General features: G+C 39.6%; 1 protein-coding gene across 1 annotated transcript in view; it reads left to right on the plus strand.

The window, feature by feature from the left end:
- The window catches only part of LOC128696758 (probable ubiquitin carboxyl-terminal hydrolase MINDY-4), a 55,835-nt gene that overhangs the window by 19,504 nt on the left and 13,599 nt on the right, over positions 1-22,732 (plus strand). Inside the window, exon 6 of the mRNA XM_070094408.1 lies at positions 3,305-3,530. Within this exon, the coding sequence (XP_069950509.1) occupies positions 3,305-3,530 (226 nt within the window). The remainder of the gene's footprint in view (positions 1-3,304; positions 3,531-22,732) is intronic.

Genomic DNA, 22,732 nt, shown 5'->3' on the forward strand with positions numbered 1-22,732 from the left:
AACACCCCTGCTCTGGCCATTGATGAATTAGTAAGGGTTGGGTATTCTCAGAGGGATTCCAAAAAGCCATCAAAGTCTATTTGTTGAAAATTTTTTCCTTCAGTGAGATGAGTAAAAAATTAAAATAGAAAATAGAAATAGAAAATGATTTCTGCTCTTGACTCTCGCCCAGGCAGGTCATAGCAGCTCTCCTTACTCTGTCTCCCTACGATCCCCGTTGGGGAGGGGAACCTTTACCAGCGTTGTCATCGCCTTGACTTACACGATGAGCTACGCAGATCGTGTAAAGATCAAACCAACAAACGGTACCGTTGATGATTCAACGAAGATTGCTCTTGCAACTATTGTTCAAGGAGCACTGCAAGTAAAATTCAACACCATATTGTCACTGAAAGAAGCATTCATTGTTGTGTGTTATGATGATGCTGAAGCAGAGAAGTTACTTACTACAGAAGCCACCACTACTCTTACTGCTCAAGGGTTTACTGTTACATCATCTCCTGTCCTCAGGGCAAGGAAATCAGTATTCCTTAAAAAACTTGACAAGATTCTGAGTTCTCAATCAACTGCTGAACTCTAGTCATCCATCGAGACGCAAAATACTTGGGCTACTGTTGACAGCATTACCAAAATCCCAAATGCAACGTCCATGCTCAAGGTCACCTTCACCGACGTGAACATGGCTGCCACTGCTCTGAACGAAGGTCTTGCTGTCTACTACTACTACATCAGTCCTACCTACATTGAAGCAGAGAGATACCACTACATTCAACATTGCTGGAACTGTTATTCATACCATCACACCACCAAAGCATGTCCAGTAAAAGACAAGAAGTTCTGCACTACATGTGGTAGTGAGGGACACACCTTCAGTTCCTGCAACGCTGCTGCTCCATCACAACCAGCGTGCTTAAACTGCAAGAGTAATGACCACCATACACTGGCAGCAAAATGTCCTACAAGAAAGGATATTATGAAGAAAACGCAAGATGCAGCAAAGAAAAAACCTACAAGCAACACTCCAACGTATGCAGCAATTGCAAAGATACAAGCAAACACTACAAAATTACTTTAAGCATCTACTCAGCCCGCCTCCACCATCATCACTCCTCCAACATGTGACGTAACCAAGATCCACTACTGCTTACTATACGCTCACATGCAGAACATGGCTGTACCTGGATCCTTTAACTCTACCATCAACGAGTTATTTGCATTAAATAATATGCCTTCATTTACATTTCCAGCATCTCCACCTTCTGAAGAAATTCTCAAATTCACCAAAAACTTAATCGCCAACTCTTCTGCAGAAGTCCCATCAACACCACCAACTAATGACGTCAATCCAACAACGACCAATGAGAAGCCTCCACCGCCACCACCTCTCACTGAATCCAACCAATCAGAAGCCTTACCACCAGAAACATCTTCTAATTCGTCTACTGAAGTTGAAAACGAAGCAACACCACCTTCCTCTACTCCACCACCGCCTTCTCTACTTAGCTCACGTCGATTACCTGGCACACCGTGCTTTAAACACAAAGGACTCGAATTCTACACCACGAGGCTATACCCTGCAAGCATGACTCGCCTAGAACTCGTCCAACATCTCCAAGACAACACTGTATCGTACCAAAGCGAAGAAAGACCATTCCCTACCTACAACCAGATACTCCACCACCTCCAAACCAACGAATACTACTACAGCTCTCCCATAAGTATGATACAACTCTCTCGAAAACAATATACCGCACTGATAAACGGTTTAAGACCATTACCAACTCATCCTGCTTGCTGCCTTCTGACACTCCCAGCTCCTGCCGCTGCCTTCGCCATCCTCTAGTGAGCCAAGCAATGACATCAGTCAAGCCTCTCTACCTACGTCTCCAGTACTTTTGTACCACATGTCCCAAAGTGGTTGGGCCACTTGCCTTGATTCCTCCTCTTCCCCTCCTCCCCATCCTTTTCCAGTTATTTCCATCCTTCCATATCCTTCTTCCTTCCCATCTTATGACAGCTCTCGTCGTCCTCGATCGATCGATCTCGAGATGAGTAAATTTGCCATGTTATAGTATTGTTATATTCATGGGAGAAGTGATAAACCTTTAACCCTTTCAGGGTTTCGGCCGTACTAGTACGGCTTACGCACCAGGGTTTTTGACATACTAGTACGCCTAAATTCTAGCGCCCTCAAATCTAGTGAGAGAAAGCTGGTAGGCCTACATATGAAAGAATGGGTCTATGTAGTCAGTGTGTGTAGTATAAAAAAATCCTGCAGCACGAAGCACGTAATGAGAAAAAAAAACTTTGACCATGTTTTTGGATTAAAACAGCGACTTTGCACTGTATTTTTGTATGGTATTTATTGTTGTATTCTAGTTTTCCTGGTCTCATTCTATAGAATGGAAGACATATTACAGAAATTGAGATGATATTGACTGATTTTACAATGAAAAGTACCTTGAAATTGAGCTCAAACTAGCAGAAATGTTTGATTTTTACCAAAGTTCAAAAGTAAACAAATCATGCTAGGCGTCCAATACACGTCAACTGGTGAGTCTAATATTCTTTCACAAGTGCGCCGATATTATTTATATCATTTTTTACACTAATGCAGTAGTTTGCATAACAGTAAATCTTCTATTTTTTGTGAGAATAAAAATTGAAAGTGGAAAGCAAAAGAATGTAAGAGGGGCATGACTAATGAACAGAGGAAATGTCATTTTAGTGCCAGGAATGTCTTTCTTGTTTATTCTGGACCCTATTTTGAAATTGGCATCTTTTGAAATTTGTGTGAAATTGGCAAAATTGCTAAATTCTGACCACTGTATTGAATAGTTGAAATCGGTAAATGGGTGGTTTCTTGTACTCATTCGATAGAAAAAATGGAGTTCTAGCAAAATATTCATGATTTTTGTCGACTAGTACACTGGAATTGGCCAAAAATAGGGCTCAAAGTGGGCAAAATCACCAATGTGTAAACATCGTCGAGACCGCTAACTTCGCGAGAGCATAATTCCGTAAGTTTTCCATCAAAGTTCATACTTGTGGTGTCATTATGATCGGGAAAAGATTCTGTATCTTTTCATAAGAAAAAATAATTTTTTTTTTTTAAATTTGGGCGACCCTGAGAACAAGTCTCTGAGAGGGCCTGTCGACCCTGAAAGGGTTAAGGGTCATATAGCACCTGGACATGGGAGGAAATCGCTGTCTACAATACCATATTTTTCAGAAAGATTCCATAAAATATGTTTGTAATAGTCTGTTTGTTGTGTTGTCTGAAGATATATAATTTTCATTGCAGCATTCAGACTGATATGGATGAAGGTGGAGGACATCTTATAAGTGCACATGGATATTCTTCCCAAGAAATTGTTAATCTCCTTCTGACTGGAAGAGCTTTTACTAACACTTTCAATGGAGATCAGACTTTAGGAAATAATGCTGGGCAATCACTTGTACTTCATGGAATCACCCATAAAGCAGAAATTGGTCTTCTTTCACTTTTTGAACACTATGATTGTTTCAAGGTAGGTAAAGTACGTATAAGCGAAAGAGTATTTATTATAAAAATTGGCAGAATGCTGTATGTTTATTTCTTCAAAATAGAATAATTCTTTTAAAGAAACACTTTCGTATACTGTGCGATACTCATATATTTGAACATTTTCAAAAAGGTTTTCATAAATCAAGTTTGAAATATTCAAACATCTTGCTAGGAGTAACTCCATATCAGGAATACATCTATCATATGCATGTCAATCCCATAGTTCCAACTTCAAATTTAAAGCAGTGCTCTTTATTTAATCAGTTACTGTATTTTATACAAATGTGAAAAATATGTACAGTTTATAAACTTCCATTGTAGGAAAAAATAGTCTTATATATTTATTAACTCTCCCGTCATTTCTCACCAAGGCAAGGTATCTCAAAAGGAAACAAATTCACCATCACTTATTTAACAGCTATCATGACAGAAGAGTGCAGACATCACATTTCAAATGACTCTCCAAACTGTAACATAGCTGCCCTGTTTTCAGAGGGCAGGCACTGTACTCTTCACGTCCAGGACTCAAAATTATATGTATTTTATCCTTTCATTCTGTGTTCATAATCAGTGTGTCAGCACATACAGTGTAATTTTTAAACAATTCTCTCAAATTCATAAGCCTACAGCTCAGGGTTTTTTGACCCTGATTTTTTTTCTCCAAAAAATTGTAATTGAAATAATGGAATTATTTGTTTCATCAGTTATGTGAAAAAACCCTACATTAAAGCTTTCATTGAAGGTTATGTTAGGTACGAAAATGCTACTTTAATATAGGTTGAGTATCCCTTATCCAAAATTCCAGAATTTGAAAAGCTCCAAAATCTGAAACTTTTTTCAAGCATTTACATGACTACAGTGGAAAATTCTAGTAGACTCTGGGAAAGTTCCCAGGCATTGCGCAGGTCTATGTGTACTCAGACATTGCGACAAGTGATCTTACCTACCCTGGGTGGGGCTCTGACACTGTTTGGACCAGTTTATCAACAGTCGTCACTGCGAGACCTACGTGTATTATTCACTGTAATTACTGCATATTTTGTGCTTATTCTCTGGTCTGTGGTGTATAGATATTGTTGAAAGTGTCAAAAAGGCCTGCAGATAACCCTATGGGTAACAGCTATAAGAAAGAGTGCAGTAGTGGCATCATAGGTGGAGACTGAAAGTCTGTCATTGTTGTTGTTGCTTTTTTTTTCCATCAGACTGGCCATATCCCACCAAGGCAGGGTGACCTAAAAAGAAAAATGAAAGTTTTTCTTTTTAAATTTAGTAATGTATACAGGAGAAAGGGTTACTAGCCCCTTGCTCTCAGCATTTTAGTCACCTCCTACGACACACATGGCTTACGGAAGAAGAATTCTGTTCCACATCCCCATGGAGACATATATATTTTAGCCTTTTCACTCCATATTCTTAATCAATACATCACAGAGGAAGTGTATGATTGCAAGCAGAATTGAAAAATTTTAAATTCTCTGATTTTAGAGGTTGAATCTACATTTCTTACAAAATTAGCAATTTACATGGCAGACATATTTATTGATCAGTAATGTTCTAGAAATGTGAAAAAGTTATACCTTGATGCTTGTGAAGAGCTCTTGATCCAATGAATGGGAGCTACCCTTCCCTTACTCATTATCAAATCTCATTGCCTTTTTTTCCCAGCTGGTATATCATCCCTTTGTGTTTAGTGCTTCCCAAGAATATAATGATTTTTTTTAGCACATTGGCCATGTCCCACTAGGGTAGAGTAACCTGAGAAAGAAGACATGCTTTCAGTCATTCATTCAATCATTGTCTTGACAAAAGCATGCTGCCATCACAGCTCAGATAACCCTCTGAACTGCAACTGCCCCACCCCTCCTTTGTATGTATATGTATGTGATACATATATTTAAAAGCAGTATAAGAAATTTTTGAGGCTAGTGAGGCTCAGGTCAGGATATGTAAAAGAGAGCGAGATTATGGAAATATAAACACATATGCAGTATGTAAAAGTAGGCCTTAGATGGATGCTTGATATCACTATGGTTTTTTTTTTTTTTTCAACAAGTCGGCCGTCTCCCACCGAGGCAGGGTGACCCAAAAAAGAAAGAAAATCCCCAAAAAGAAAATACTTTCATCATCATTCAACACTTTCACCTCACTCACACATAATCACTGTTTTTGCAGAGGTGCTCAGAATACAACAGTTTAGAAGTATATACGTATAAAGATACACAACATATCCCTCCAAACTGCCAATATCCTAAACCCCTCCTTTAAAGTGCAGGCATTGTACTTCCCATTTCCAGGACTCAAGTCCGGCTGTATAAAATAACTGGTTTCCCTGAATCCCTTCACTAAATATTACCCTGCTCACACTCCAACAGCTTGTCAGGTCCCAAATACCATTCGTCTCCATTCACTCCTATCTAACATGCTCACGCACGTTTACTGGAAGCCCAAGCCCCCCGCCCACAAAACCTCCTTTACCCCATGCCTCCAACCATTTCGAGGACGACCCCTACCCTGTCTTCCTTTCCCTACAGATTTATATGCTCTCCATGTCATTCTACTTTGATCCATTCTCTCTAAATGACCAAACCACCTCAACAACAGTCCTCTGACTAATACTTTTATTAACTCCACACCTTCTCCTAATTTCCACACTCCAAATTTTCTGCATAATATTTGCACCACACATTGCCCTTAGACAGGACATCTCCACTGCCTCCAACTGCCTCCTTGCTGCAGCATTTACAGACCAAGCTTCACACCTATATAAGAGAGTTGGTATCACTATACTTTCATATATTTCCTTCTTTGCCTCCATAGATAACTTTTTTTTGTCTCCACATATACCTCAATGCACCATTCACCTTTTTTCCTTCATCAATTTTATGGTTAACCACATCCTTCATAAACACATCCACTGACAAGTCAACTCCCAAATATCTGAAAACATTCACTTCTTGACAGTTCCTCTCCCACTCTATCATCTGCTCTTCTTTTGCACTCTATCACCACTCTCTTCACCTTTCTTTTGCACTCTATCACCACTCTCTTCACCTTTATTTTACTCTCCATATACTTTGCTCTTCTTATAACACTTCTGCTTTGTTAAAACCTCTCATAAGCTACCTTTTTCTCTTTTATCACACCCTTTACTTCATCATTCCACCAATCACTCCTCTTTCCTCCTGCACCCACCCTCCTATAGCCACAAACTTCTGCCCCACATTCTAATACTGCATTTTTAAAACTATTCCAGCCCTCTTCAATCCTCCCACTACTCATACTTGCACTAGCCCACTTCTGCCAATAGTTGCTTATATCTCACCCTAACTTCCTCCTCCCTTAGTTTATACACTTTCACCTCTCTCTTACTTGTTGTTGCCATTTTCCTTTTGTCCCATTTACCTCTTACTCTAACTGTAGCTACAACTAAATAGTGATCCAACATATCAGTTGCCCCTCTATAAACATGTACATCCTGAACCCTACCCATCAACCTTTTATCCACCAATACATAATCTACCCTGTATACTTATTTTTCATAAAATATGTATTACTAATTACCAAACCTCTTTTTACACATAGCTCAATTAAAGGCTTCCTATTTTTATTTACCCCTGGCACCCAAAATTTACCTACTACTCCCTCCACAACATTTTTACCCAATTTAGCATTGAAATCCCCAACCACAAGTACTCTCACACTTTTTTTCAATTCAATTCAAGTTTATTCTCTATAAGGGTTACAGTGTGGGGTTTACAGGTTTTGGGTATTGTGTGGTTTACATGCTATAAAATACTAATTACAAATGGGGCCACTAGGACGCCTAGCATGGCTAGGCATTTCGAGTAGACTTAGATTAATTCTTAACATTAAATCCTTACAGATTATGGTATTAAGGCTAAGTGACTACATCATAATTTGTGAGTTTAGCAATGTGAATGCTTTTGTTTTGGCACAATACAAAGTGTCTATATTGGAGTATCATAGGCAAGCTTATGACTAGTTAGGATTTATTATTTTAAGATTAAGATTAGTATTTCTGGGTTTATAGTCAGTGGGTGAGTGAGTGTAATTGTGAACCACTAGGTGGTTATCATGTAGTTAGTTGTCGGGGTGGATCAGGGAGATAAGATGTTTTCTAACTTTAGTTTTGAAAGTGATGAATGTGTCTGCAGTTCTAGAGTTTTCAGGCAGGGTGTTCCAGATTTTAGGTCCTTTGAAATACATTGAATTTTTGTAAAGGTTTAGTCGAACACGGGAAATGTCATAGAGATGTTTGTGTCTGGTGTTATGCCTGTGGATCCTGTCACAACTATCAAGAAAGCGTTTTAGGTCAAGGTTAATATTGGAATTTAAGGTCCTGTAGATATAGATTGCACAGTAGTAAGTGTGGATGTTCTGAACAGGGAGTAAGTTTAGATCTATGAAGAGTGGGGGAAGGGGGGGTGTTGCCAGGGATGGGATTTAGTGATTATTCTTACTGCGGCTTTTTGTTGGGTTATTATTGGCTTTAGGTGTGTTGCTGCAGTTGAACCCCAAGCACAGATAGCATAGGTGAAGTATGGATATATAAGTGAATGGTATAGTGTGAGAAAGGCAGTTTGCAGCACATAGTATCGTATCTTGGAGAGGATCCCCACTGTTTTGGATACTTTTTTTATGTGTTGGATATGGGTGCTGAAATTTAGGCTGTTGTCGAGGTATAGGCCAAGGAATTTGCCCTCATTATGTCTGGCAATTAGAGTGTTGTCGATCTTAATGTTAAGTTGCGCAACACCTGCTCTGCTACCAAACATAATATAGTAGGTTTTGCCAGTGTTAAGTGCAAGTTTATTGGCTGTCATCCAAGTCGATATTTTGAGCAGCTCCTCATTAACAATGGTGTTGAGTGTGGCAAGATTAGGGTGGGAGATGACTTAAGTTGTGCCGTCAGCAAAGAGAATGGGTTTCAGGTGTTGGGATATGTTTGGAAGATCATTGATGTAAATGAGGAAGAGCAGGGGTCCAAGGACACTTCCCTGCAGAACCCCAGTATCAAGTGGCCGTATTGATGAGGCTGTGTCTATAATGGTGACATACTGATACCTATTAGAAAGGTAGGATTTAAAATATGCAAGTGCATGGCCTCTTATACCATAGTGGTCAAGTTTGTGGAGTAGGATGCCGTGGTCTACTGTGTCAAACCCTTTTCTTAGGTCAATAAAAATTCCTAGTGGATATTCCTTATTTTCCAATGCTGTGTAAAGCAGGTCTAGCATTTTTATAATTGCATCATTATTGCTTTTATTTTTCCTGAATCCAAATTGGCAGGGGTTGAGTATGTTTTGTGATGTTATAAATTAATATAGTCTCCTGTGCACGAGTTTCTCAAAGATTTTGGATAGCAATGGTAAGTTTAATATTGGCCTATAGTTGTTTACGTCTGTAGGGTCACCACATTTATGTATTGGTGTAACCCTTGCTGTCTTGAGTAGTGTCAGGAAAGTGCTAGGTTCTAGTGACTTGTTAAAAAGTAATGTAATAGCATGCGAAAGGACGTGGGCCGCTCGCTTGTACAATAATGGTGGGACGTGAGACAGATTCCCCAAGTTATTTTTAAGTGACTTTATGATCGCGGTGACTTCCATGGGCTCAGTTGGTACAAGATAGAAGGAATTTGGGAAATTCCCATCTAGGTAGTCCCCGGCACGGGCATTGGTACATGGGATTTTACTGGCAAGATTAGATCCTATGTTTGAGAAGAAGTCGTTTATCTTGTTAGCTGTATCAGTGGGATGCAGTGGTGTTTCACGAGGTTTAGTTAGAACAATATTCTTGTTTTTTTTCAGTTTGTGGGTCCCCAGAATCTGGGAAAGTGTTTTCCAGGTCTTTTTTTATATCTCTTGTGTCAGTGAATCTGTTGGAATAGTCCAGTTGTTTGACTTTCTTTATTAATTTGGTGAGAACTGTTGAATATTGTTTAAGAATATCTTTGTGTATTAAGCCCTGTAGGTAGTAGGTTGGTAGACAGCAACCACCCAGGGAAGTACTACCGTCCTGCCAGATGACTGTGAAACAGAAACCTGTAACTGTTTTGCATGATGGTAGGATTGCTGGTTTCTTTTTCTGTCTCATAAACACACTAGATAACAGGGATATCTTGCTACTCCTACTTACAATTTGGTCACACTTCACAGACACGCACATGCATATATATACATACATCTAGGTTTTTCTCCTTTTTCTAAATAGCTCTTGTTCTTCCTTATTTCTTCTATTGTCCATGGGGAAGTGGAAAAGAATCTTTCCTCTGTAAGCCATGCGTGTCGTATGAGGCGACTAAAATGCCGGGAGCAATGGGCTAGTAACCCCTTCTCCTGAAGACATTTACTAAAAAAGAGAAGAAGAAAAACTTTATAAAACTGGGATGCTTGAATGTGCATGGATGTAGTGCGGATGACAAGAAACAGATGATTGGTGATGTTATGAATGAAAAGAAGTTGGATGTCCTGGCCCTAAGCGAAACAAAGCTGAAGGGGATAGGGGAGTTTCGGTGGGGGGAAATAAATGGGATTAAATCTGGAGTATCTGAGAGAGTTAGAGCAAAGGAAGGGGTAGCAGTAATGTTGAAGGATCAGTTATGGAAGAGAAAAGAGAATATGAATGTGTAAATTCAAGAATTATGTGGATTAAAGTAAAGGTTGGATGCGAAAAGTGGGTCATAATAAGCGTGTATGCACCTGGAGAAGAGAGGCATGTAGAGGAGAGAGAGAGATTTTGGGAGATGTTAAGTGAATGTATAGGAGCCTTTGAACCAAGTGAGAGAGTCATTGTGGTAGGGGATCTGAATGCTAAAGTAGGAGAAACTTTTAGAGAGGGTGTGGTAGGTAAGTTTGGGGTACCAGGTGTAAATGATAATGGGAGCTCTTTGATTGAACTTTGTATAGAAAGGGGTTTAGTTATAGGTAATACATATTTTAAGAAAAAGAGGATAAATAAGTATACAAGATATGATGTAGGGCAAAATGACAGTAGTTTGTTGGATTATGTATTGGTAGATAAAAGACTGTTGAGTAGACTTCAGGATGTACATGTTTATAGAGGGGCCACAGATATATCAGATCACTTTCTAGTTGTAGCTACACTGAGAGTAAAAGGTAGATGGGATACAAGGAGAATAGAAGCATCAGGGAAGAGAGAGGTGAAGGTTTATAAACTAAAAGAGGAGGAAGTTAGGGTAAGATATAAACAGCTATTGGAGGATAGATGGGCTAATGAGAGCATAGGCAATGGGGTTGAAGAGGTATGGGGTAGGTTTAAAAATGTGGTGTTAGAGTGTTTAGCAGAAGTTTGTGGTTACAGGAAAGTGGGTGCGGGAGGGAAGAGGAGCGATTGGTGGAATGATGATGTAAAGAGAGTAGTAAGGGAGAAAAAGTTAGCATATGAGAAGTTTTTACAAAGTAGAAGTGATGCAAGGAGGGAAGAGTATATGGAGAAAAAGAGAGAGGTTAAGAGAGTGGTGAAGCAATGTAAAAAGAGAGCAAATGAGAGAGTGGGTGAGATGTTATCAACAAATTTTGTTGAAAATAAGAAAAAGTTTTGGAGTGAGATTAACAAGTTAAGGAAGCCTAGAGAACAAATGGATTTGTCAGTTAAAAATAGGAGAGGAGAATTATTAAATGGAGATGGAGGGAATATTTTGAGGAATTGTTAAATGTTGATGAAGATAGGGAAGCTGTGATTTCGTGTATAGGGCAAGGAGGAATAACATCTTGTAGGAGTGAGGAAGAGCCAGTTGTGAGTGTGGGGGAAGTTCGTGAGGCAGTAGTTAAAATGAAAGGGGGTAAGGCAGCCGGGATTGATGGGATAAAGATAGAAATGTTAAAAGCAGGTGGGGATATAGTTTTGGAGTGGTTGGTGCAATTATTTAATAAATGTATGGAAGAGGGTAAGGTACCTAGGGATTGGCAGAGAGCATGCATAGTTCCTTTGTATAAAGGCAAAGGGGATAAAAGAGAGTGCAAAAATTATAGGGGGATAAGTCTGTTGAGTATACCTGGTAAAGTGTATGGTAGAGTTATTATTGAAAGAATTAAGAGTAAGACGGAGAATAGGATAGCAGATGAACAAGGAGGCTTTAGGAAAGGTAGAGGGTGTATGGACCAGGTGTTTACAGTGAAACATATAAGTGAACAGTATTTAGATAAGGCTAAAGAGGTCTTTTTGGCATTTATGGATTTGGAAAAGGCATATGACAGGGGTGGATAGGGGGGCAATGTGGCTGATGTTGCAGGTGTATGGTGTAGGAGGTAGGTTACTGAAAGCAGTGAAGAGTTTTTATGAGGATAGTGAGGCTCAAGTTAGAGTATGTAGGAAAGAGGGAAATTATTTCCCAGTAAAAGTAGGCCTTAGACAAGGATGTGTGATGTCACCGTGGTTGTTTAATATATTTATAGATGGGGTTGTAAGAGAAGTAAATGCGAGGGTCTTGGCAAGAGGTGTGGAGTTAAAAGATAAAGAATCACACATAAAGTGGGAGTTGTCACAGTTGCTCTTTGCTGATGACACTGTGCTCTTGGGAGATTCTGAAGAAAAGTTGCAGATATTGGTGGATGAATTTGGTAGGGTGTGCAAAAGAAGAAAATTAAAAGTGAATACAGGAAAGAGTAAGGTTATGAGGATAACAAAAAGATTAGGTGATGAAAGATTGGATATCAGATTGGAGGGAGAGAGTATGGAGGAGGTGAATGTATTCAGATATTTGGGAGTGGACGTGTCAGCGGATGGGTCTATGAAAGATGAGGTGAATCATAGAATTGATGAGGGGAAAAGGGTGAGTGGTGCACTTAGGAGTCTGTGGAGACAAAGAACTTTGTCCTTGGAGGCAAAGAGGGGAATGTATGAGAGTATAGTTTTACCAACGCTCTTATATAGGTGTGAAGCATGGGTGATGAATGTTGCAGCGAGGAGAAGGCTGGAGGCAGTGGAGATGTCATGTCTGAGGGCAATGTGTGGTGTGAATATAATGCAGAGAATTCGTAGTTTGGAAATTAGGAGGAGGTGCGGGATTACCAAAACTGTTGTCCAGAGGGCCGAGGAAGGGTTGTTGAGGTGGTTTGGACATGTAGAGAGAATGGATCGAAACAGAGTGACTTCAAGAGTGTATCAGTCTGTAGTGGAAGGAAGGCGAGGTAGGGGTCGGCCTAGGAAAGGTTGGAGGGAGGGGGTAAAGGAGGTTTTGTGTGCGAGGGGCTTGGACTTCCAGCAGGCCTGCATGAGCGTGTTTGATAGGAGTGAATGGAGACAAATGGTTTTTAATACTTGACGTGCTGTTGGAGTGTGAGCAAAGTAACATTTATGAAGGGGTTCAGGGAAACCGGCAGGCCGGACTTGAGTCCTGGAGATGGGAAGTACAGTACCTGCACTCTGAAGGAGGGGTGTTAATGTTGCAGTTTAAAAACTGTAGTGTAAAGCACCCTTCTGGCAAGACAGTGATGGAGTGAATGATGGTGAAAGTTTTTCTTTTTCGGGCCACCCTGCCTTGGTGGGAATCGGCCAGTGTGATAATAAAAAAAAAAAATTAAACCCTGTCTATATTGCTTTTCATATCGGTGTTTCTTATCAATGGATTTCAGAATGCTGCTGGTTAGCCATGGGCAACCAAGCCGTTTATTCGTGATATGTTTTGTTTTTATAGGACAATGTTTGTTGTATAGTCTAAGTATTTTGTTAAGAAAAATGTCTGTCCATTTGTCAGTACCATTGGCAGTGGAGAATTCTGTAGGCCAGTCAACAGTCTCTAGGTCTGCTGTGATATTCCTTATTGAGGCCTCGTCATGGAGTCTAAATGAAACTTTGTTGTATTCGAGTGGTGGCTTACTAATGTTTGTTAAGAGGAAGGTTGGGTAGTGGTCAGTAGTGCTGTCTGTGATTATCCCTGATTTAAGGGGGGCTAGTATATTGGTCCATATGTGGTCTATTATGGTTGCACTTGTCTCAGTCAGTCTGGTTGGTTTAGTTATTGTTGGTATGAGAAGTGTGTTGTTCATATTGTTGATGAAATCTGTTACAGTCTGATCATCTGGTAGGCCAAGGTTGATACTATTGAAGTCTCCAGCTAAGAGAAGGTGGTGCGTGTTCATTTGTCTGTTGTTATTAGTGACTTTAGATTCTCACTGAAGTTTGGGATGTTTGTGTGGGGTATCCGGTATATGGCACCGATTGTTATAGGCGTCTTGACGTTTTTTACAGTAAAATTAGCAAAAATGTATTCCCCATATTCATCACTAAAGCAGTTAGTGTTAATACAAGATAGTTGGTTAGAGTAATAGATTGCAGTACCACCCCCAGCTTGGTATGGTCTGCAGTTGTGGATTGCTGTGTATCCTGGTAGTGGGTAGATATCAATTGTGTCCTGCTTAAGCCAAGTCTCAGTAAGAATAATGCAGGAGAAGGGTGTCTTTAGTGACTCAAGGAGTGCCAGGAGGTCATCATAGTGTTTGCTTAAGGACCTGATGTTGTAGTTAAGAACTGATAGACTTTGAGCAGTGTTCAGGATAGTGCTGGCTTGTGATGCTGTGTAATAAAGGCAGTTACTTTCCAATAAGTTTTGATTGTGTGTTAAATTATGGAGGTTTAGATCAGGGTCAATGTGATCATTCATCTTTTAGGTTTAAATAGTGGTTGTTTATATCCTGTATTATGTGGTGAGTTCTAATACTGATTTCTGTAGTGGTGGGAGGTTTGGATAAGTATACCACTAAAGCACTTTGGTCATATAGAGTATAGTCACTAATAAACATAATGAGATTGATATTGTCTATGTGTTGTGCTAGAATGAGCTAAAGTACAACTTGGTTCAAAACTCCCCATGCACTCACTCAACATTTCCCAAAATCTCTCTCCTCTACACTTCTCTCTTCTCCAGGTGCATAAATGCTTACTGTAACACACTTTTAACATCCAACCCTTATTTTACTCCACATAATCCTTGAATTTATACATTTATATTCCCTCTTTTCCTGTCATAATTTGTCTTTCAACATTATTGCTACTCCTTCTTTAGCTCTAACTCTATTTGAAACCCCTGACCTAATCTCATTTATTTCTCCCCACTGAAACTCTCCCACCCCCTTCAGCTTTGTTTCACTTAAAGCCAGGACATCCAGCTTCTTCTCATTCATAACATCCACAATCATCTCTTTATCATTCGCACAACATCCACACACATTCAGACATCCCTTATATTGGTGTAAAGCATGGGTTGTGAATGTTGCAGAGAGGAAGAGGCTGGAGGCAATGGAGATGTTGTGTCTGAGGGTAATGTGTGGAGTAAATATTATGCAGAGAATTCATGGCATGGAGATAGGACTTGCAGGGTTACTAAAATTATTATCCAGGGGGCTGAGAAGGGTTTGTTGAGGTTTTGGACATTTAGAGAGGATGAAGCAAAAAAGATGACTTGGTGGGTGTATAAATCTGTAGTGGAGGGAAAGCAGGGTAGCGGGTTACCTTAGGAAAGGTTAGAGGGAGCGGGTAAGGAGGTTTGAACATCCAGCAGGCATGTGTGTGTGTGTGTGTGTGTGTATGTTAGATAGGAGTGAGTGGAGGCAGATGGTTTTGGGGACTTGATGAGCTGTTGGAGTGTGAGCAAGGTAATATTTTGTGAAGGGATTCAGGGAAATGGGTTAGCCAGACTTAAGTTCTGGAGGTGGGAAGTACAGCACCTGTACTCTGAAGGAGGAGTAGAGATATGTGCAGTTTGGAGGGGCATCTAAACTATAGTATCAGGGAAGTACTACCATCCTGCCAGATGACTGTGAAACAGAAACCTGTAACAGTTTTGCATGATGGTAGGATTGCTGGTTTCTTTTTCTGTCTCATAAACACGCTAGATAACAGGGATACCTTGATACTCCTACTTACACTTTGGTCACACTTCACAGACACGCACATGCATATATATATACATACATCTAGGTTTTTCTCCTTTTTCTAAATAGCTCTTGTTCTTCTTTATTTCTTCTATTGTCCATGGGGAAGTGGAAAAGAATCTTTCCTCCGTAAGCCATGCTTGTCGTATGAGGCGACTAAAATGCCGGGAGCAATGGGCTAGTAACCCCTTCTCCTGTAGACATTTACTTAAAAAGAGAAGAAAAACTTTATAAAACTGGGATGCTTGAATGTGCGTGGATGTAGTGCGGATGACAAGAAACAGATGATTGGTGATGTTATGAATGAAAAGAAGTTGGATGTCCTGGCCCTAAGCGAAACAAAGCTGAAGGGGGTAGGGGAGTTTCGGTGGGGGGAAATAAATGGGATTAAATCTGGAGTATCTGAGAGAGTTAGAGCAAAGGAAGGGGTAGCAGTAATGTTGAAGGATCAGTTATGGAAGGAGAAAAGAGAATATGAATGTGTAAATTCAAGAATTGTGTGGATTAAAGTAAAGGTTGGATGCAAAAAGTGGGTCATAACAAGCATGTATGCACCTGGAGAAGAGAGGAATGTAGAGAGAGAGATTTTGGGAGATGTTAAGTGAATGTATAGGAGCCTTTGAACCAAGTGAGAGAGTAATTGTGGTAGGGGACCTGAATGCTAAAGTAGGAGAAACTTTTAGAGAGGGTGTGGTAGGTAAGTTTGGGGTGCCAGGTGTAAATGATAATGGGAGCCCTTTGATTGAACTTTGTATAGAAAGGGGTTTAGTTATAGGTAATACATATTTTAAGAAAAAGAGGATAAATAAGTATACAAGATATGATGTACTGCAAAATGACAGTAGTTTGTTGGATTATGTATTGGTAGATAAAAGACTGTTGAGTCGACTTCAGGATGTACATGTTTATAGAGGGGCCACAGATACATCAGATCACTTTCTAGTTGTAGCTACGCTGAGAGTAAAAGGTAGATGGGATACAAGGAGAATAGAAGCATCAGGGAAGAGAGAGGTGAAGATTTATAAACTAAAAGAGGAGGCAGTTAGGGTAAGATATAAACAGCTATTGGAGGATAGATGGGCTAATGAGAGCATAGGCAATGGGGTCGAAGAGGTATGGGGTAGGTTTAAAAATGTAGTGTTAGAGTGTTCAGCAGAAGTTTGTGGTTACAGGAAAGTGGGTGGGGGAGGGAAGAGGAGCAATTGGTGGAATGATGATGTAAAGAGAGTAGTAAGGGAGAAAAAGTAAGCATATGAGAAGTTTTTACAAAGTAGAAGTGATGCAAGGAGGGAAGAGTATATGGAGAATGATGTAAGGAGGGAAGAGTATATGGAGAAAAAGAGAGAGGTTAAGAGAGTGGTGAAGCAATGTAAAAAGAGAGCAAATGAGAGAGTGGGTGAGATGTTATCAACAAATTTTGTTGAAAATAAGAAAAAGTTTTGGAGTGAGATTAACAAGTTGAGGAAGCCTAGAGAACAAATGGATTTGTCAGTTAAAAATAGGAGAGGAGAGTTATTAAATGGAGAGTTAGAGGTATTGGGAAGATGGAGGGAATATTTTGAGGAATTGTTAAATGTTGATGAAGTTAGGGAAGCTGTGATTTCATGTATAGGGCAAGGAGGAATAACATCTTGTAGGAGTGAGAAAGAGCTAGTTGTGAGTGTGGGGGAAGTTCATGAGGCAGTAGGTAAAATGAAAGGGGGTAAGGCAGCCGGGATTGATGGGATAAAGATAGAAATGTTAAAAGCTGGTGGGGATATAGTTTTGGAGTGGTTGGTGCAATTATTTAATAAATGTATGGAAGAGGGTAAGATACCTAGGGATTGGCAGAGAGCATGCATAGTTCCTTTGTATAAGGCAAAGGGGACAAAAGAGAGTGCAAAAATTATAGGGGGATAAGTCTGTTGAGTATACCTGGTAAAGTGTATGGTAGAGTTATTATTGAAAGAATTAAGAGTAAGATGGAAAATAGGATAGCAGATGAACAAGGAGGCTTTAGGAAAGGTAGGGGGTGTGTGGACCAGGTGTTTACAGTGAAACATATAAGTGAACAGTATTTAGATAAGGCTAAAGAGGTCTTTGTGGCATTTATGGAATTGGAAAAGGCGTATGACAGGGAGGATAGGGATGCAATGTGGCAGATGTTGCAGGTGTATGGTGTAGGAGGTAGGTTGCTGATGTTGCGAATAAGAAATTTTTTAAAGAACTTCAGAATGTGGCCTGTTACCATTTATTTCTTATGCTACAAGATTTTGGATCCGAGTTATTTAAAGGTATTTTAGAGTCTAGGGGAAATAATTTCAACTGGGAAACTCCATAGAATAATATTCAAATTTATTAAAGTATTTAAATACAATACTTTATCTTCTCTTTGTAGTTAATGTAACTTAATACTTTGTACAATAAATTTACCATATACATTTAGTTCACAATCATGGAAATGTCACATTAACAAGGAAGTTTAATTATTCTTCCTGTAATTAAGTCTTCATTAACATTTACGTCTTTTTCTTAACAAGACTGTAAACTCAAAATACAAAAGGTACAAGATTTAACAAGACCTTTGAATCTGGCCGTGAAGTATCTCTATGGATTACTGAACTGACCAAGAATATAAATATCAAAAGAATCTTTCAGAGCAATTAGGAACAAACTGAGTCAGCTCTAGAGTCCAATTCTCAAAACCATTCAAACTTTACACCGTAAGAGCCAATATACGATCAGTTGTCAGGGCTAGAGCAGGGAGCGGACTGACTACTTGCCAGTCTGTTGACGCGTCGTCAGGTTGGATCAGCTGACCCAAACGTCAGCCAGCTGGACATAAACAATTGAACAATTCACCGGATGGTTCTGAGACTTAAACTCTATATACACAAGAAATCCTACCTAACAATAATAATAAAATAATAAGAGATAATATTAACAAAATAGTGATAATACCAAAATAGTGATAATAACAAAATAGCGATAATAACAAAATAGCGATAATAACAAAATAGTGATAATAACAAAATAGTGATAATACCATGGTATTTTTCATATATTAACAGATAATAATATAACGCCGAGTCTCTATTTTAGCTATAAACGGGGACTTTCGCGCTATAATATTAAGTGATGAACATATTCTCTTACAATAGTTAAATAACACAGGATGACCAATTTCGAAGATATAACACCCCCCCCATACGACAATAGGTCGCAGTAGGGAGTTTGCAAGCGTCCTTGGTAATATCTCCTTTATAGTAAGCGTCCTCTTGGTAAATAAGGCATGTAGTACGACGAAAGAATGGAGAAGAAAGAACTCGATCAGCATGGTTATTTGCCAGAGGATGAGCTTCTGGAACAGTGGCCGAAAGAACCATCTGGAGTGGTATCCATCACAATTCGAGAATAGGAGTCTCGGACATGATTGTCAGGGTCATCCATGTGGACTTAATACTTCGTCCCATCAACGAAACGGCTTTCATAGTCATACTGTCAATATAAAAGAAAATCATTAACAAAAATATATACATAATATATATATATATAAATTAGGCTCTAAGAGTACTCATTTCTTAACTTTACATTTTAAGGTATACATTTTTTTTTTTTTGTTTTTTTTTTTTCAGGGGCGAGAAAGGGCATCAGCAATTATGTTTAAGGGATCCACTTAAGTGTTGAGTACTAATCAGATAAGGTTGGATTCTCAGAGCCCACCTGAGGATCCGGGTGTTCTTTGATTTCATAGAATTAATATAAATTAAAGGGTTGTGATCAGAAAATACCATAATTTTATGGGGGGGGGTTCCCAGATAAACGTCAAAATGTTCCAAAGATATTACTAGGGCAAGAGCTTCTTTCTCTACAGTGGCGTAATTCTTTTGGTGACGTTTCAACTTTGAAGAAAAATAAGATATAGGATGCAAAATATCAGTAGAGGGGGATTTCTGAAGTAACACTGCCCCCACAGCATAACCGCTGGCATCGATGTGTAAATAGAAGGGTTGATTAAAGTCAGGACTTTTCAATACGGGTGACGAAGAAAGCAACCGCTTCAACCGATTAAAAGCTATCTCACAATCTTTCGTCCAGCAAAACTTCATCTTACTACTGGTTAACTCAGTTAGAGGAGATGCAACCTGAGAAAAATTAGGACAGAAATGTCGATAATAACCAGTCATTCCAAAGAACCTCTGTATAGACTTTCTATCTTGAGGGATAGGAAACTTGGCAATGGCCCTAACTTTTACATCAACAGGACGTACCTCACCCTGACCTATACAAAAACCGAGGTATTTAATCTTGGCTTGTCCAGACTGACACTTGGCTAAATTTATGGTGAAGTTGTACTTTTCTAACTTCTTAAATAAGGTTTCCAGGCGAATTAAATGTTGCTCCCACTCATTGCTATATATAACAAGATCATCTAGATATGCATCCACTCCTTGTAAATCATTGGTCAGCAGGTTCATTAGGCGCTGAAAGGTAGAGGCCGCGTTACACAACCCGAAGGGCATAACACGATAATTGAATAATCCGCCTTGTATAATAAATGCGGATATTTCTTGGGCTCGCTGGGTAAGCGGCACTTGGTGTCCATAAATTAATTCAAATGGACTAAATCCAGTGCTTTCTTGTTCGCTTTCCCTTAAGGCGAACAAGAGGAATGGTATTCCTTCGTCCCAATCTCTGGAAAACTGCTCGCAGTACGCTCTCAACATTGATTTTAATGTTTGATGAAATCGTTCGAGGGCTCCTTGCGACTGAGGGTGATAAGCAACAGAAAATACGGACTTAATTCCGAGGCGAGATAAGGCATCACGAAACATCTTAGAGGTAAAATTTGAACCTTGATCGGATTGAATTATTCGGGGAATCCCCACCTGTGAGAAAATTTTTTGTAAAGCTCGAACAATGATGCAAGAATTAATTTTTCTCAAAGGGATAGCCTCTGGATACCGAGTAACGACATCCATAATTGTAAACAGATATTGATTCCCTTGTTTAGTCCTGGGTAACGGACCAACACAATCTATTATCAGGCGTGAGAAGGGCTCACCACTGACGGGAATCGGAATGAGGGGAACTGGTGGAGGTGTGTGTGAAGGTTTGCCGGTCACTTGGCAGACTTGACAATCTTTTAGATAGCTTTCCACAGTCTCCTTCATTCTGGGCCAATGAAAATGCTTGGCTATTTTGCCCAGCATTTTCTTTACTCCCAAATGTCCTCCCATGGGACTATGGTGGGCGAAACTAATAGCCAGTTCTCTAAAGGTGCTAGGTAGCACTACTAGATGTTTGCTGGTAGACAGATGATCGTCGGAAGACAAAAGAGACTTTTCCTTTCTCATTAATATGCCATTAGCAGGATAGTAACTGTTGTCCAGGTCTTGGGCGTCGTCTTCTGTAATAGCTATCTCTCGTAATTTCTCTAGGGATGGATCAAGGAACTGATCCCTTATTAAATCTTCTTTCGATAGCATTTTAATATCAGAATCTTGAAAAGGGCCGATCATAGAATATTTCAGATTTGAAGATCCGGGTTGTAAGGATCGGCTGAACGATAAATCGAGACCTAAATCTTTGCCTTCACTTAGGACTTCAGTTGACAAAGGATTTTGAGGCGCTCTAGACATTGCTCTAGTTATAACATTGAGAGGAAATAAGGTAGGAGCCTCTTTTCGAGCTTCTATGGCATAGTTAATGTCAGTAGAATTATCAATAACTAGAGGCTCTCGGCTTATACCCGAATAGTCTAGATCATTGCCTATGAGTAAGTCAACGCCCTGAATAGGAAAAGTTTCACTGGATATACCTACCGACACAAAGCCAGTATAGGTTGGTGTTTGGACGTATATCCTGTGAAGAGGCACTCTTATAATGGCGCCTCCATAGGCTTCTAATAAGACATCTAGCTTTGTGCGAGTCATATCACTTACAGGAAGTATGTCCTGCTTCAACAATGTTAAATAACTTCCAGTATCACGGAAGGAATTAATTTCAACTAATTGAGTCTCGTCTATTCCAACTTTCACTTTAGCAAAGTAGGGACTCATAGCTGAGTGAATATCTTTTTCTGAAACAGCTCTAGTATTGAGTCATCTAGAATGACTACTGATTCGTTCTTGTGAACCTTGTTCGGTACTAGGGTTCAGTTTCTTTTGAGTTGTCGATGAAGATATTACCTGAGTTGGGAAACGAAGTCGCTCGTTCCTGGTATCCCTCTCTAGCCAGTAACAGTGTTTCCTTAAATGCCCTTTCTTATTACAATAAGTGCAGTTCAACTCACTGTTATGTAGTGGTTTTGAACTTTTCCTAGAGTTAGATCTAAATTTATTATTAATGGGCGTGGAGGCATCATAGGAGGTCAGGCAAGGATTCTGTATGCGACGCATCTCTGTAGGATTGGATCGTCCTTTCTTAGGGGCACATTTAGTCACTGTTTCCTTACTTTTTGTTTCGCCAATTAATTGTTGAGATATTTCATAATTATCGGCGAGCGAGGCTGTTTCTAGTATATTTACTATGGGGCAACTAATCAAATACCTATGCAAGTCTTCTGGTAAATTATTATAGAAATCCTCATGCAGGATCAATTGGGAAAGACTTTCCATAGATTTACAGTTAGAAGCTCTACACCATCTCTCAAAAGCGATTTTCTTTTCACGTGCAAAATCTACATACGACTGAGTTGGCTGGCGTTTTAATGCTCTAAAGGCTTTTTGATAACTTACTGGGAGGAGATCATAAGCCTTTAGGATAGCCTTCTTAACGGAATCATAATCCACATATTTCTCAAAAGGTAACGTAGCCGTACAACTTTGAGCTTTACCAGACAACGAAGTATGTAATAAGGTTGCCCAGTGTTGTCGGGGCCAGCGCATAGCATGTGCTTGATTCTCAAAGACTTCAAAATAAGTATCTAAATCTCCGTCATTAAACCTTGGAACCATAGATGCAGCTTTTTGTATATTGAAAGAATCATTTGAGGATTCAGTACATCTTTCACTCACATTACCTTGTTGTTGTTGTCTTATATAGCGGAGCGTTTCCCTTTGAAAGTCTTCTTCATTTAATTTACGCTGAGCCTCAATTTGAGCAGTGTGTAAAATAAATAGTCTCTCTAATTTCTCAAACTGACTTTGAGAAATATGCGCCGATGCTATCGAGAATGAGGGAATTGAACTGGCGGTATGTGGATATTCCTTTGGACGTGCACCTTGGTGAGGGGCAGGCTGACCATTAATAGGAATTCCTTCAGTAATGGGCGAATGCCGAAGAGCGGCTG

The sequence above is a fragment of the Cherax quadricarinatus genome, chromosome 46 (assembly GCF_038502225.1).
Source record: "Cherax quadricarinatus isolate ZL_2023a chromosome 46, ASM3850222v1, whole genome shotgun sequence".
Taxonomy (NCBI): domain Eukaryota; kingdom Metazoa; phylum Arthropoda; class Malacostraca; order Decapoda; family Parastacidae; genus Cherax; species Cherax quadricarinatus.